Source organism: Cystoisospora suis (assembly GCF_002600585.1).
Source record: "Cystoisospora suis strain Wien I chromosome Unknown contig_1381, whole genome shotgun sequence".
Taxonomy (NCBI): domain Eukaryota; phylum Apicomplexa; class Conoidasida; order Eucoccidiorida; family Sarcocystidae; genus Cystoisospora; species Cystoisospora suis.
The window spans coordinates 51,646-67,247 of record NW_027154181.1 but is presented as its reverse complement, the minus strand read 5'-3'; the positions used below and the strand labels follow the sequence as shown (position 1 = coordinate 67,247).

The 15,602-nt window shown below is 53.3% G+C and overlaps 2 protein-coding genes across 2 annotated transcripts in view; one reads left to right on the top strand and one right to left on the bottom strand.

Annotated features, from left to right (window-relative positions):
• The first annotated feature begins 2 nt into the window (after nucleotides 1-2).
• Nucleotides 3-13,315, top strand: CSUI_003182 (cmgc kinase). The gene is made up of 2 exons (XM_068063380.1): nucleotides 3-8,062; nucleotides 8,502-13,315. Exons 1-2 carry the CDS (start codon nucleotides 2,474-2,476, stop codon nucleotides 10,614-10,616), a joined length of 7,704 nt encoding a protein of 2,567 aa, XP_067924649.1. The 5' UTR covers nucleotides 3-2,473; the 3' UTR covers nucleotides 10,617-13,315.
• A 293-nt stretch (nucleotides 13,316-13,608) lies between these two features.
• CSUI_003181 (myosin light chain mlc1) overlaps nucleotides 13,609-15,602 on the bottom strand; it is a 16,463-nt gene continuing 14,469 nt past the window's right edge. Inside the window, exons 17-19 of the mRNA XM_068063379.1 lie at nucleotides 15,194-15,244; nucleotides 14,209-14,507; nucleotides 13,609-13,733 (exon numbers count right to left, since the gene is read on the bottom strand). Of these exons, the coding sequence (XP_067924648.1) occupies nucleotides 13,703-13,733; nucleotides 14,209-14,507; nucleotides 15,194-15,244 (381 nt within the window). The 3' untranslated portion in view covers nucleotides 13,609-13,702. The remainder of the gene's footprint in view (nucleotides 13,734-14,208; nucleotides 14,508-15,193; nucleotides 15,245-15,602) is intronic.

Sequence of the window (15,602 nt, the reverse complement as noted above, 5' to 3'; positions counted from 1 at the left end):
TACTCTCTTCTCGTCTTCATCCTCCTCCTTTCGCTTCATCCCGGCTCCCGCGATTACGAGACAACAACAGAAGAAAGGCTGCTCTTTTTTTTCATTCATGAGCTGTTGTCTTCTTAGACCCTGCCTTCCTTCGGTGGTTAGAAATCCTAGCGGGAGATATATGTTCTCACTACCAGCAGTTTACTCGTCTTACTTTCTTTTTAGTAGTAGTAGTACTAGCTCACGTTTCATTGACCAGAGAATGATCCTCATCTTCTACGTATGTGTGGAGTTGTGTGTGTCGATGTATGAGCGTGAGTGTCGTCATTTGTTTGTTTATGCGTCGAGATAGCTTCTGTCATAGTGTAGTGATGTTCATCATCTTTCCTCTTCACCTCAGTAGGGACATTCATTTGATAAAAAGACGATCGGAGTCAATAAGCAATCCTCCTCTCCTAACAATCATAAAAGGGCACTTGGCTAAGACATAGCTATACTCCGCTCTCTTCGTCGTCGCCGCACGTCACATAGCTATCATCGTCGTAAAGAACAACAACTTTGGAATGGGAGAGGCGATCATCTTCCTGTTCAGTGCTGGTGTCGGGTTCCTCTCGTTTTGACGCCCCCTTGTACCCCGTCCGAAACCTCGTTAGTCTCAGTGGCTCCTCCTCCGGCTGGCTGTAGTGATTATCAAGGAATATCGACGAAGAAACAGCAGCCATTTCAAAGGTCTTTATACAAAGTGGAGACGGGAGGAGACGGGTCGCGACCGGATTAGGCTTCCTAGACACACTTAAGGGTTTTGTCGTAGGGAAAGAAAGCAACAACCTTCGTAGTTTTGTAATTGAGGCCACGGCGCTGTTTTTTTGTGTGTGTTGGTTCAAGCAAGCGCGCGTATCCTAACTATTGGCTCTAGTCATTTGACCAATCAGTGCGTGATGGTAACGAAGGGCGGACCGGTGTGGGAGATTAACTAAGCAAGACACACGTGCCTTCCCCCTGTGCCGTTGTTTCCGTCCCTCACCAAACGGTTGATTTTCCAAAGAGTTTTCTTCAGCCAGACCCCATTGACCTTAAGAATACGTTGTGAATTTCAACAAGGTTATTATTATTCTGTCTATCACCCCCCTCAGCAGTGGTCGGGCTGTCAGTAGTAGTAGGAGTAGTAGGAGTACTAGGGGACTTCCTATAGAACGACGAGAAGGCTGTCACATCAACCGTCCTTCTCGTTTTAATTTTGTTGACCCGGCTGAATGAGATTTTTCTGTCTAGCGAAAGAATCTGGGAAGTCGGCAGCAAATGCGATTGATCACCAGGGGGCTTCCTCTCTCGCACAGTGAAAGATTTGTCTCAGCCAAGAATCAGAACAACGGCATTCGAGTGTAAACATTACTCGAATGTAGGATTTGATGTGTTACTTGTAGCAGTTCTTGTGATAGATAGTCGCGTTCAGTGCTTTGTTCTCTCGTCCTCATCGCCCTTGCTTCTCATGCACGGGATCTCTCCTCCTCCTTCCTATATGTATGCATGGGACTTTATTATGATTATTATGGTTAATAAGGCGTGTAGACATAGGGAGTTACATCAAATCATACAAGATAAGAAGGACGAAGTGTTGTTTTCAATTAACGGCGCCCATCTCATTATTCGTACAACTACTATCAGATGTACTGTTAGCGTGCTACAAGTCCTTCGCCCTCTGCTGGCCTGGACGGTAGTAGACTGGGAGGGTGTTCATCGTCTTTCGTATCGTGTTGGGACTGCTAGGCTGATCTCCTTCTGTGTCTTTCTTGTTTTGGTCTCCTCTTACGAGGATGTCACATCGCCATTTGGTCTCTCCGAACCAGCACAGAGAGCACTCCACACTTCTCTGTTAATCATCCTCCTGTTCTTCCTCCCTGCCTCCTGCTGGCCTTGTTGATTGTGCTTTCCTGAGTTTTTATTTATATCTGTTGTGTGAAAGGAGTGGTGGGATGTATGTGCGAAGTCCTCGTTGCTGTTCGACGAGTCGAGAGAAACCTCGCGGCCAGCGACAACTGGAGGATATATTTTTCATCACTAGCGACTTCATGACATCAGCCCCACTCTTGACTTTGGAAAAGACACGAAAAGTTCTTTTATGTTCTTGAAATCATTCCACCCAGAGGGGGGCGGTGAATTTCTTACCTACTCCTTGTCCTTGCCACGACGGGTGGCTTGTCCGGGATACAGTCCTCGTCGTCGTCCCTGTTGTCTTCTGAGTAATTCCAAGGGAGGGGGGGCTCGAGCCGCTCACTCTCCGCGGTTTTTTGTTCGTTTTCTCATTCAGCCAAGAAGTGAAACGCGTCAGCAAGTTGTCTGAGAAGAGATACGACTAACCACGACCACTGGGTATCAGCGTCGAAGTCGAGGGCCTTCTACCCGTTCTCGACCTCGTACGTACGCCTCATCTCGAAAGTAGTAGGAGTGATAGCCGTGGTAGTAGGAGCAGGAGTAGTAGGAGGAGTGCATTTCAATGCGTCCCGGTGGATCAGATTTGAAAGCAGGATGTCCGTGTGTGAGTATTCCACCTCTTGGTACCTTTGGCGTGGTATCACCTGATGAGGGAAGGAGGGATGGCCAGCATCATGGAAGGGAATGTGGGGGGTCACCTCGTCGTCACTCTGCGCCCTGCACTACGCAGGATAAGAACACTATCGCAGCTCCTGCTACACCGTTACGCAGAGAAGCAGATGGAGTTGAGGGTTGTTGTCCCTCAGAGGACGGGGTAGTAGGGGCCAAGTCGTCCTTTAATCAAAGTAACCCCCGTCACAGTAGTTTCTTGTCCCAGAAGGACAGCGACGAAGGTGGTAGCAACAGAAGTGTTGGTAGTGTAGTTTCGGCTTCTAAGGGCAGTGGCGTGAGAGGGGGGCTAGACAGGAGTGATGTTCGGCGGGGAGGTGTGAAGGTACAGGATGATACATTGGAAATACTGAACCGAGTAGGAGGTGGAAACGGCGGTGGTGGGTCCACGGTGGAAGCGACGACAGTCGGAGTGTTCGAGGGCGGAGATCCTGGGGCATTTAGTGAGGATAGAAGAGACCGGTTGAGCGGACGTGCAGTCCTACCGGGGACACAGGCGTCAGTACGGTGCTATGTTGCTAAGGAAGAAAGGGAGGAGGTGCAGCAACAGGGATGGGGGTTATCTAAAGCGAAACTCCCATCGACCCCAAAGGGAAGACGTCAGCATATACATGGACCGGAGTCCACGACAAGCTTCTCTCAGGTTGTCTCTGGAAGGAGAATGGTGATACCATCTATGATAGATAAGGAGATCGTCTGGAGGGACTCGAGGAATGATGAATTTGACGAATCAGCCGATGGAGGAGCTGCATTCACTCTCATGGTGACAACCGGGGATGACAGTATGTGGGATGCGCGGATGAAGTCCGGAGAGACGAGAAGACAAGAGGAGCAGTTGTACTGCAGCCGTAGTGAAGTCTTTCTGGGAGCTGTTGGTGAGGGAGAATGGCAAAGAGAGGCGGACGGAAGATGCATTGTGAGTGGTGCCGGTATGCATGCGGTGGCGAGGGGAGGAGAGCAGGTAGTGGGGTTAGCAAAAGACGGTTGGAGAGGTGAGAGTGGTGCAGAGGCATACGGGGGAAACCAGCAACAGGGGCGCTTTTCCCGCAGAAAGAGCCTTTCCTCTTGCGGAACATCGCGTCAAGCAACAGTGTCGACTGCTAGTAATAGTATGGGAAGAGTTGCTGGCTCTCCTACAACATGCAAGACGACACCCGGATCTGCAGACGCTGACCCAAACACCTATACATTCAAGGACCCAGTGCGACGAAAGAGTGTAAGCTTTGGGTTCGCTGGTGTCACAATGGAAGGAGCGTCGGCGGATACAATGAAAGGGGAGTTAGAGGCGAATAGCGTATGCTGCTATGCAGGGGGCGTTCCGTTACAGTACGTTCCGCAGAGTAAACAAGGAGAGAAACAACGGAACTGTTACCATGAGAGATACCCGGGTGAGAAGAGCCCGCGACGTGGCGAGTACAGGACAGCCGGTTGTTCGGATTTTCGCGCAGGTGCGGGGGGGCTGTTTCAACGCCAACAGCGTAGTGACGCTGACAGTCAGTGTGGGAGCAGTGGGTATTTCCATCCTCAACGTCGCCGCAAGAGAATTTCGGCTGTATCAGCTCGCACGTCCAAGGCTCTCCACGGTGATATGAAGCCACGTTGTGGAGAGAGCGAACGTCGATACCATCTACCCCCGCAGGAAAGACCTTCTTCATGGGTACGACCACCGTCACAGCTTTCCAAAGAGTCGAGCTTAGGTTCCGTACCGTCGCCAGATGCAATGTTTGATATGGTAGTTGGGACTGGAGGTAGCAGCCCCCCTAGCGAGTGTTGCCTAGCAGAACAAGGAGGAAGAGGAGGCAGACAGCTTGACAGGACACCCGGGAACCACGCTGTTTTTACACCACGAGTGCAACAGTCTAGAATGTCAAGCCGATCTATACAAGACCAGCATCAGCCTTCCCGCCTTCAGCGTGAGCGTCCCCATAAAGACTGTCTTCGGCGAAGGTCCAATCAGACGCAGACGGAAAAGGTACCCCAGCAAGACAACCCACGCCAACGTCGGATTCGACCGGGTGCAAAAGGCGGAAGAGGATACTATAAGTATTACCCGACTCCTACGCCGCCGCCGTCCCCTTTTCCTCCTGTACCTGCAGATGCACCACCGTCATCGTCTCGAAACACAGCAGATTCTTTCCGGCTAACGAGAAGACAGTTGCCTTCATGGTTCGCAGCGTATGGCGTAGGCGGCGTCGGGGGGTATCATCGAAGGAGTGTAATGAGTGCGGAAAGCGAAGATGTCAGTCGATTATCCTTCGTAGGAAGCAGTTCCTCCATCCCGTCATCATCTCCGAGTTCTGAAGGTGGTCGCACTAGGTACCCTTTCTCTGTTTCTCCATCTCCCATTTTCGAGGATATCACTTTAAGAACCGATTCGCCGTTATACGAAGGTGTAGGACTACACAGCCAAGGCCCCGTGCCGAAGAAAATGCCTACCTCCAGAGTAACAACGGGATCACCGTCGGTGCGTCTGTGGGAGAATGCTGCACCCTTCAGGATAGCGGATGGTCCATCTTTAGGAAGCTGCAGCACTCTTTCGTGGGACTCGAGAGCGTCTCCAGTGAGCGTTTGCTCCACGTCTCAGGTCCCCCTGGTTCTTTGCGCTGAGGCTCTGCTCCAAAAACGACAGCAAGCACAGCAGCCGAAGACTCTACCTCAAGAGCAGCTCGACTGTGTTCGCGCAGGACAGGCAGTCTTTCATCCCGCACCGTCTCGTCTAAGTGGCCCGTTGTCTCCGAGCGTCATGGTTAGCGGTTATAGTACAGGCGGATTGCATTCCCCGTGGAGTTCACCTTGTCCTCCGACACATACGTCGTTTTTTTGCAGAGCTCCTGCTGGAGCCATCCAGAGAATCCTTGCACAAGCTCTAAACCAGTCTTCTCTATCGTCGTTTCGAGCGTTTTGCCTTAAGATGTGGTCGGATGGCCAGGAGCCTGGCAGGACATCCCCATCCTCTTCGTCTGGGTTTTATTTCCCGACAGCCCCGTCATGTGGTTTTGTATTGCCTGGTCGGGCTCTAACTTCTGACTCTGTTGGTGTGTACAACAATGGTTATGACAACAGAGATCATGACTACATCGCAAGGAAGTTTGAATATATCCTTCCAGACCAGCTGTTCCTCCGACGTTGTGGTAATTCAGAAATCTGTGCCTGCGTAACTAGGGAAGGGAATAGAGAAACAGACGAGGAGGACCGAGAGTTTTGTAGCGGTGGTGTCCCAGATGCGACGCTCCAGTTGCCTGTTGGTGCGAGCCACCACACCCACGGGCCTTCAAGGGACTTGACGGGCGCAGGAGCAGCGCAGACAGGCTCATTTGTGTCGTCTCAGGAGCGGCTCCCGCCACGACCGCTTCCTTTTGATCCAGTGGGCCGGTCAGTTTTCCAGCGATGTGGCGGTGGCGCTGCTGCCAGGCCGTCGACACGTGAAAGGGATGCAGTTGGAATGAACAATGGACAACGATGTAGAGCAACGAGCATGGGCGGGATATCTGCGGCCTCGACGAGCTATTACCAGGTGCTGGATTTAGTCGGGCGTGGGACGTTCGGTCACGTGTATGAATGCCTGCAGTTTGACGCGTTTACAGGTCGTCCACTAGCTGTGGTGGCTGTGAAAATCGTCAAGAATGAAGAGGCCTATGTCAGGAGTGCATTGAAGGAAATGTGTTTTTTGCGGATCTTGCCTCATGGTGAGACCGGCAAAGATATGGGAGACGACGGCGGGGTCAGCGGGAAGATGGTAGATCGGCGGTGCAGGACAGCGGAGACATCGGAGGAACTTTACGTCACGCACACTCTCGGAGGAGACGGAATGAAGGCGACTGGCCAAGATAACAAGAACTCCGCAACTGCCAATGAAGGAACGACAGAGAAACGACGGGTCACCAGGTTGCTCAGCGAGTTTACGTACCGCAGTCATGTATGTCTGGTTTTCGAACTGCATCATATGGATCTCTATCAGCTTTTAAAGAGAAGGCGATTCCGCGGGTTGCCTCTCTTTATAGTGCGACAGATTGCTGTACAGTTGGTCCAGGCAGTGGCGCAGCTTCAGCGGGCTCGCATAGCGCACTGTGATCTGAAACCTGAGAACGTGGTGATTCACTCTGCCGCTCTCATGAGAGCCCCGCGGTGCAATGAGTTTCGTCGAGTGGGTTGCCAGTTCCTGGATGAAGAGCACGCGCCTGAACGTCATTCTGCGCAGCGTCTGGAGTGGAATGGACTGTCCAGGACAATCTGGGAAAGAGTGCGTGGTTCTCCAGTAGACAGAAACAGAGAGCAGATTCTGGAGGCGGCGGGACGCGCAAAAGTCAGAGGCAGCGACTTAATGCAAACTGGGTGTTTGCAATTTGGGGCAGAAAGGAAGAAACGTGGATCATGCGAGGTTCTTTCGAGGCTTCTCAATCAGGGTGACGCAGTTGGGCAGGAGGGGATGGTCGGGTTATCACTGGACAGTGAGCAGGCCGGGGCTCGTGCCGATGGTGAGATGTGGACCAGTGCTTGCCAGCCGGAAGGAAGAAAGACGACTGAGGTCTCTGAAATAGAGCGGCGAAGCTGCTGTCGTCGCCCCAGGAGGCATTGCTCAAGAGGGGAATCGTATCGTACAAGATCTCGGTCCTGCTCTTCAGAGAGTTCCCACAGTCTCGAAAGTTTACTCTTCCCTTTCTCCAGGCAGTTCGTTGAGGGTCTGTTACACAGTGATAGCTCGGTTTCGCCCCTTCGACGATTTGCGAAATCTGACGTGCGCGAAGAGCTGTCAGCAGCAGCTCTGAAAGACACAGCTCGCTTGACAGCAGCACCATTCCTTCAAGGACGGAAACTCTCCAGCGGGTCCGATGAAATGTTCGGTAGTTGGACTGCGGGAGCAAGTGAATTTCCCGCTGCTGCTAGCTCTGTCCGAGCTACGCCATCAAAGCTGGGAAGAAGGGGCGGACCAACCGAGGACGTGCTTGCGTCCGCGAATCTCAAGAGCAGCTCAGAGACTCCATCTGTCGATGTTTCGAAGACATCTGCCGATGAGTGGTCAACCCCCGGAAGGCGGTGCGCTACTTCCTTTTATGATAGTAGTAGCGTGGAGCCAGGTCGCGTAGTATCCCATAAGAGGGTGTCTGTAGCGGAGCATTGTACAGAGAGGACGGGTCAATGTCATCATTTGAGATCTACCCACGCTTCTGACGTGCTTCGATCATCACCGCCGGATAGCAGAGAACGTCATAGGAAAGCGCTGAAGTCCGTTAAGGATTCCCAAGACTCTGAGTTCAGTGTGACAAGCCGGAGATACTCGGTTCGAGGACGTGAGGATAAAGCATCATTGTCTTCCCGCCAACTGATGTTATTCATTAAAGTAATTGACTTTTCTTCGTCATGCGTTCTACCTAAGACACCATTGACGGCAGACCCGAGCCGCATCACGCTTCTGCGAGAGACAGCCGATGCACCACCCCCCGCCTGTCTGTACCCGCAGTCTCGTTATTACGGAGCACCAGAGGTGAGCACAGGACTGTAGAACGCAGAAGGTGACTGTGACAGATGTGGTAACAACAGCTGGCATAGCAGCCCGGCTCGGCGTTCGCACTTCTCGCGGTTATACCGTGCTCGACCGCACCTCTGTTTGGCTCAGGTGACGCTCGGCAGGTCGGTCGGGAACCCGGTACCCGTGTGTCCGTAGAAGAGTTCGGGATTCTACGCCTGCTGTACGCGAGGAATCTCGTGTGCAAAGAGGTGGATGGGGTGATCACGGGATGTATACTTCAGGTGTGTGCGATACCAGAATGACTAGACGGCACATCATCTGTTCGACTTACACAGTATACGCTTTCGAGCCGTTTCAGAGACTGGCCGCACGGAATAAAGGATGTGCTTATCATGCTGATGTGAGCGTTGGATCTTGTGGTGCTTGTTGGATTTCTTGTTTTGTGTGCATTCAGGTTTTCCTCGGCATTCCATACTTGGAAAAAGCAGACCTCTGGGCGGTTGGTTGCATCCTGGCCGAACTGTTTCTGGGGCGGCCCCTATTCCCAGGCGTGAGTGACTTCGATCAAGTGTTGCGGTATGTAGAGCTATGTGGTCTTCCGCCTGAGTGGATGCTGGAAGCGGGCAAGCGGACTGATGCATTCTTCATTCGAACTGAAGAGTGGAGAGAGGGGGAAAGTATTGCCTCAGTTGCTGAACAGCGCCCCCCCGAGAGAAACGCCGATCTGGTACAAGAAAGCCGCTCGGGAGGCTTCGCAGCCACAGGCGTGGCATCAGGACAATGGCGCATAAGGACAGTCGAAGAGTATGAGAAAAACAGTGGATCGGTAGAACCAAGTGCTCTCCGCTATACGGGTCTGCGCAGACTCGCAGATTTATTGCGTCTTCGGCCTTTCAAGTATCGGTCACCGTCGTCCCCGGACAAGTGCAGTTGCAGGTTGCATCATGTTCCTGAACAAGAACCGCAGTCAACTGCTCTTCTAGAAGGTCAGCCACGGCATCGATTGAAGTCTCGTAGAAACCGGAGCCGAATGCCACCAGGATGCAAGGGCGCGCCCGTTACTCCGCCCGAAGTAGCAAGGGAGTCGTTGGAGCGGTGCAGCGTCGAGCAGTTCACCCAGTTTGGAATGCGTTCTGCAGTTCAGCCAAGTGCTGAGGAAACGATCACTAGCACCGCGCGCGTGGACATCAGATCTCGTTCCCTCAACTGTACCAGCGACGAGACGCTTTCTACAGACCATCCGACATTGGGTCCTTTCTCCACCGAGTGCGATGCTTCAGATAATATCTACTTTCATCCACGTCCTCAGAACACCGTCGCAAGCAGCCCGGCCATGCGGATGGCAGATAAGGGAAGATCAGCTGATCGGCACCCTTCCCCGGCGCAGCAGCAAACGTCCGCAGGACCTGTCAGACGTAGTGGATCTCTCGTCCACGAAAGAGGACCGAAGCATCCATTGGAGGGGTCGCATGCAGGGAAGAAAACGACGAAGGACTGCACGATAAAACTACGAAAAAGGGCGGAGGCAGTGCGGCGGCACCTGTCTCTGAGGAAGCATTTTATCGGGTTCCTTGAGGGCCTGCTACAGGTAGATCCTTTCCGACGATTCTCCGTTGTAGAGGCACTCCAGCATCCTTTCGTTACTTCTTCAGCAGGGCAGGCGTCTCCATCATCGTCACGTACACCTTTCGAGGAGGCCGAGGATGCGGCGGACAACCAGTATGGTAGATGGCGGAGACTACACCTCCAGCAGGCTTTAAGACAAGTTCAAGAAGAGAAAGACCGTCAAGAGAGACGGGGCGTGGGGGACTTGCGTCGCGAGTCAGAAGCGATCTTTGGGACCCGCGGCGACGGAGATGACAGCGAAACCAGAGAGGGCACGCACGTAGAGAAGAAGCTGCTCCCCGCCCCAGACGGACAAGTGATTGGAAGTAACCAGACTTCAGGGGACGAGCGTTTCGGACCCAGGCGCGCAGCTAGGTTCGCGAGTCGGCACTGCCCCGAAGAGATAAGCCATGGGCCAGCGGTTGAATCTCTGTCAAGCCCTTTTTCTCCCAGCGGTTCGTCAGAGCACACTGCTGAACAAGGGGGACCGGCGTGGCCGTCGGTGGAGTGTTTCGAGATGCGTCTGGATCTACGACAGCAAGCATTACAGCACGGAGAAAGAGAGCGAGACCAGCGACGTTCCGAGTTAGTGCAGCAGCAAGAACTTTTCCAGGGACAAGTGGAAAAGCGAAGTCCGGTGGAGAAGCAGGTTCACGGCATTCGGGATTTTTTGCGCCTCCGGTCGGCACAGCAGGCTTACCACTTCTACGACGGCGTACTTCGCCTGCACCAGCAGCGACACGTGGCGCCATCGGGATCTTTGTCAGAGCCCTCTAGACCGCCGGCTCAGATCCCCGAAACACCAGTTGTGGGCCTGAGCAGTCCCAGCCGTGCAGGTTGGGGAGGAGTGGTTTGCTCGCCGTCTCTTTTTACTGGCCAGATGATGGAGTCAGCCGCTGACCCGGTTGTGTCTCTACCGGATGTGATGACCGAACGACCCCTGCCGCAGGGCAGTGATCAGTAGAGGGTGAATATGTTTTGTTTTGGAGGGCACGGAAGGAGGATCTCAAGGGTAGTATCGCGGGGACGTCCGGCACGAATCAGGTCCAGATACACTGTGTTGCGTAGGAGATGCAGGGAGGGACGGTTTTTCCGTAGTGTGTATCGGTGTGAGCGGACTCGAGCCCTTTGTGAATTCGAGTTTGTGGTCTGGGCAGAGGGTACGCCTGCACAGTTGGCTGTGCTGTCGTCTCCGTAGAACAGGCTTTCTAAGGGTAAAGAGACATCTCACCTGGGGGCTGTGACATCGGCTGTCCTTTTTTGTCCATGTTGAGGTACCAGATTGTCAGAGTTTAGCTTGGTGCCCGCAAGGGCGGTGAGCCGTGCCGAAGTCGCGGAATGTTGCTTCAGACGAGAGCGGGGCAGTCATGCACAGTTCTCGTGTAGGATTGTAGCTTCGATCCGGTTGGTATACTTTTTCGCGAAGAACCACGGAAGGTAAAGTGTGCCGTTTCTGTTGAGGCGAAGCCGAGCACCACGAGCTGGAGCTCTAGTAGCAGTCACTGACAGGGGAAGGAGGCAAAGGCAGGGGTTTTGTATGTCCTTGCGGAGTTGGGTTGCAGAACCCAGGCGCGCCTCGGGACTTTTTTGTTGAATCATGGTACCCTCGTGTTCGGCCGCAGCCTGTCGATCTCACGTTGTGGGTCCCTGATGACTTTCCATCAACTTCCATTTTAACCCTTGGTGACTAGCACGTGGTTGCCTGCTGCCCTATGCTATCCTGGTATGCTGGCACACACCGACGGCTTGTGAAGAAGTCATTTTGTTCATCGGGACGCCGTTTAGTACGTAGGGCTGCAGCCAACAAGTCTCTTTTTACGGTTCTTGCGTGATCCGCTGCCGTTTTGTTATGGCGCGGAAAAGCGGTTTGGGGGCGTTGGTGGCACGGATGCGTTCTTCAGCTTGGGAAGGGGTGTGATTCCCAGATCTACTGCGCGAGAAGGAACCGTTTTGAAGAACAGTATCGTTGTAGTTCCATCGCGGAGGTGGAATTCGGGCAGTGTTAAACACTGCTTCATGTTCAGCAGACCGTGCCAAGCCGATGGATTGCGAGAAAAAAAGGCTGTTTCAGCTGTCACGGAGTGGGGGCTCGACCGTGATTGCGTCATTTTGGAATCTCGCTATGCCCTGCGTCCATGGAGAAAGCTGGTCAGGTTGTAGTGGCCAGTCCATGGGCCACGATCGTACATACAAGAATACCATGAAGGTTCAGGGCTAGTAATCCTGGTGCATTCCAGATCATTTGATTGTGCAACGCTCAGCTCCCCAGTTTAGCGTCTCTCTTCGCGTTGTCAGACAGTGTCGAGTTTTCTTACAATGACTTCAGAATTTTATCTTGCGAGACCAGGAAAGAGGAGTGACCGGCCGTAAGGAACGGGGTGGGTTGTTCGTTCATTTCTCAGGCCGTAACGGGCCGAGTGGCGCAAAGACTGTCCGGAGAGCAGTCTGTTTACAGACGCAGAATGAATACTGTCTTTCCAAAAGACTTCACTTCGGGCGATCTGCCGTCACGGGTATCGTTTTGTGTTGAAGAGGGGCGTTTCCAGTGTTTTCACGGCGAGAGTGGGTGTGTCGGTGAGCCAGAAGTGGGCGCAGTAGTGACATTGTCTCAGTTGCACACGTTTGAGACTCTCGAGAGATCCCGCCACTGCTCTGAATCATGACCGAGTGTTTCACAGTGAGTCTGCAGAATGAATGCATAACGTCACGCTGAGTCCCAGTAGGTTGTGGATAAGGGCCGGTGGTCAGCAGCAAGCGGACTAGCGTGTTCACGTTGTTTCAATGATCGCTGTCACTGCTCCATCACGTACGCGGACAGATCCTGGTATGTTGTGCTTGTTCACCCCTCGGAACCGTTGGTGGGATAAAGCCGATGATGTGGGGGCTGGTCGGCCCGAAAGATGAAGGGGCCGACCTTTGCACTCCACCCGTCTCCGCTATGAGTGGGTCGCGCCCGTAGCAGCACGGAATGACGTGTGTCGTCGAGCATTCTCAGCAGGTTGTATCCGGTATCTAAAGAACCGGAGACCCGGTCGCTGACCATCTGTCTGTGTTCGGGTGATCTCAATGGTCAATTTTGTCGTCGTGGTTTGTCATTGAAGCAACAACGTAGTAAATTGTGGGGGAGTCGTGGTAGAGACAACCAACGGGCAGCATGCATCCGTGTTGTTGAGAGGCTTAAACCGCTGTCAAAGTCAGCGCGACAGGGGCAGCAGTGGGGAACCGCCATAAGACATTGAGTTTGAGTTGCCGCAGTGTGTGTGATGCGAGTACGGTGGAGGCCTTTCGTGTGCTAAGCGTCTGTTCATTGCCTGCTCCTAGGACGTGATTGCTGTTCCCTTAGGGGCCAAGAAAACCAAAAACTTTTGTGCACGCACAGTGGCATTTTGTGCATCGATCTTGTTTAGGAGACGGGAGGCAAGAAGGCTTCCTTTGCCAGGCAGTGAAAGAAGAATGTCGGTGGATCCCACAGGCGGAGGAGCTCAGCTGAAGGGAACACCTAGAGCGTCCACGCGTGGGCGCGTAGGTCGCGCCCAGTTCCGAGGTTTGGATATGATATGCGTTCACCAGTGGAAGGGACTCGCGGAGACTATCGTAGGAAGAAGCCATATAGGTGCAGCACCAAAGGAGATTCTGCCATCAGCGCAGCTACTCTGCGATCCGGACAAGTACGGGTACGTGCACAGCGGCTCGGTGCTCGCCTGGTTTGTGCGGCATTTGTCTTCACCAATCAACTGGGACCGAACATGTCTGGTGGCAGACCGGCAGTAGTCTAGGCTTCCACTGTAGGCTCGGAGCGCTTGGCGGCTCCGTTTTCTGGGGGAATGCGCTACTGCTGACACACAAGCCGAAACAAGAAGACTATCCTTCGAGAATAGCAGAGACGCTTTCAAGCATGCAGTTGGACAAAGCTGTTGTGTGAGGGCTGTTGGCTCAGCAATCCTCAAAAAGAAAACGGCGAACTGACACTCTTTGTAACACGAACTGTTTTCGAGGCGCATGCGCGTGCCCTGCAAATTCCATGACTCTCTCGACATTGCCCAAGGGCAGTCAGGACCGTGCTGCCCCACACGCCAGCAACCTGAAAAGCAGCAGTGCGCAAGACACTTCTGAATTGTGAAGGAGTCGTAACAAGACCGAACACGCCCCTGAGGCTGTCAAGAGGGCTACTGCTGCGTGCACACTTCATACGACTCGCGCCTACAGATATCGTGTGACGTGACTGACGCTGGGATCTCATTGACTCACTCTCCAGCACGAGAAATCTTTCACTCCGCCTCTGCCGCCCCGGCAAGTCAACTCAATTCTTTTTTTTGTCAGCTGCGCCTCACCTCACTCATCTGGAGAGATGCTACGCTGACAAGACTATAACGATGTAGACGAACATATGAAATACCTGAAAAGCCTTCAAGCTTGGAACGGTGCCGGGGGACGATTCCCATGCGCCCCAGAAGACACCTATGGCGTCATCAATCAAAAGATTCTGCACTAACGCGACCAGTTCTGTCCCGCCCCTGCTGGCCTGACAAGGAAAAACCAGAATTTCTCACGCTTACTTCTCGCAGAACAGTCGGTAATTGATAGGATCTGCGTCGTCCGCGAGGACTCGAATAGCGAAATCAGCCTCCTCCGCCGTCAGCGGGTCACCAAACGTTTGTAGAAGAAACTTCACCTGTGCCTTCGGTAAGACACCGCTGTTTGAAGTATCCCAAACCTTAAACACGGATGCCAGTTTGCTGCCTTCGTCCTCGTTGTGGACCACCGTGTTGCAAAACTTCTCGAAGGCTTTCCTGTCCACAACGTTCTTCGTCGCAGCTCGCAGCGCCTCGATGTCTGCATTGCTGGGCGCTAATCCCTGCAAAGCAAGAACCGATACACCTCTGCCTCATGGTTCCGGTCCCGCCTACCGATGCACGCCCTGAGAAGGGCTGTGATGACCCAAAGTATTAAGCAACGTGTTCAGGAAAATCTCTCCTCTGCTCGCTAGCAAAATGGGGACAACCGGCCAGGAGTGGCGTAGGTCTCACGGATCTCAGCGGATAGGGCGGGGTAACACGTCAAGATGTTTAACGTACTTGTCGGACTGAATGTGAGCGATAGCCCAGTGCAAAAAACCGGGGAAACCCCAATTTTTAACGAGGAAAAAAAAAATGAAGTTGTTTAAGTCCTGCGTGTGTCCACTTTCCTGCGAGCTCCTAGTCATGCGAGCCAGACTACAGTTTCAGCGGCCACACGTCCCCGATGACTCATCGGAAGGCTGCCTACTCCATAATATATAGATGCGAATTCACGTAGCGAAGGAGGCCACCAGTCATTTTGATGAATAAACAGTTAAGCTGCGGCACAGACTCGTCTGTTATTGTGCTAATCCAACCCTCTCACACTGGAATCCCCACGAGGTCGTCGACAGGTAGCAGACTGTCACAAGTAGCAATAAGCTGTTACGCATGCTAGACGATTCTACGAGTAATACGAGTATGGGCGCTAACCCCGGTACGCCCCACGGGCAGGTAGGACAGGCCTGCCTGATTCACAACTCACCGCCTTACGGGCTGCAGTAGCAGCGGCGTCAGCAGAGAGCTCGTCCGCGCCCTGAGAAGTCAACCGCACAAGCCACCTCAGAACACCCCAGCCGATTGCCACACCCTGCACGACAGTCGTCCCGGGGAACCCGGGCGACTGGCCCTGAACCGGTGCCTAACGCGTGCTTGCCCGGAACACACACTCGAGAAGGCCGACACAGGATGACGGTCAGTACAGAAACCGTGACAGAACTAACACTGAAGCTCTCACGAGAGGCTACATCAATTCATCCAGTCACATATCCCGCACACGAGGAGCCCCTGGTGGGCGCTACGGTAGTGGCTGGGCTGCTGCTGGAGTGGCTTTGAGCAATAGGACTAGGAGGAAAGATCTGGCCAAGATACAAAGCTTCAGCTCTCCACCGTGA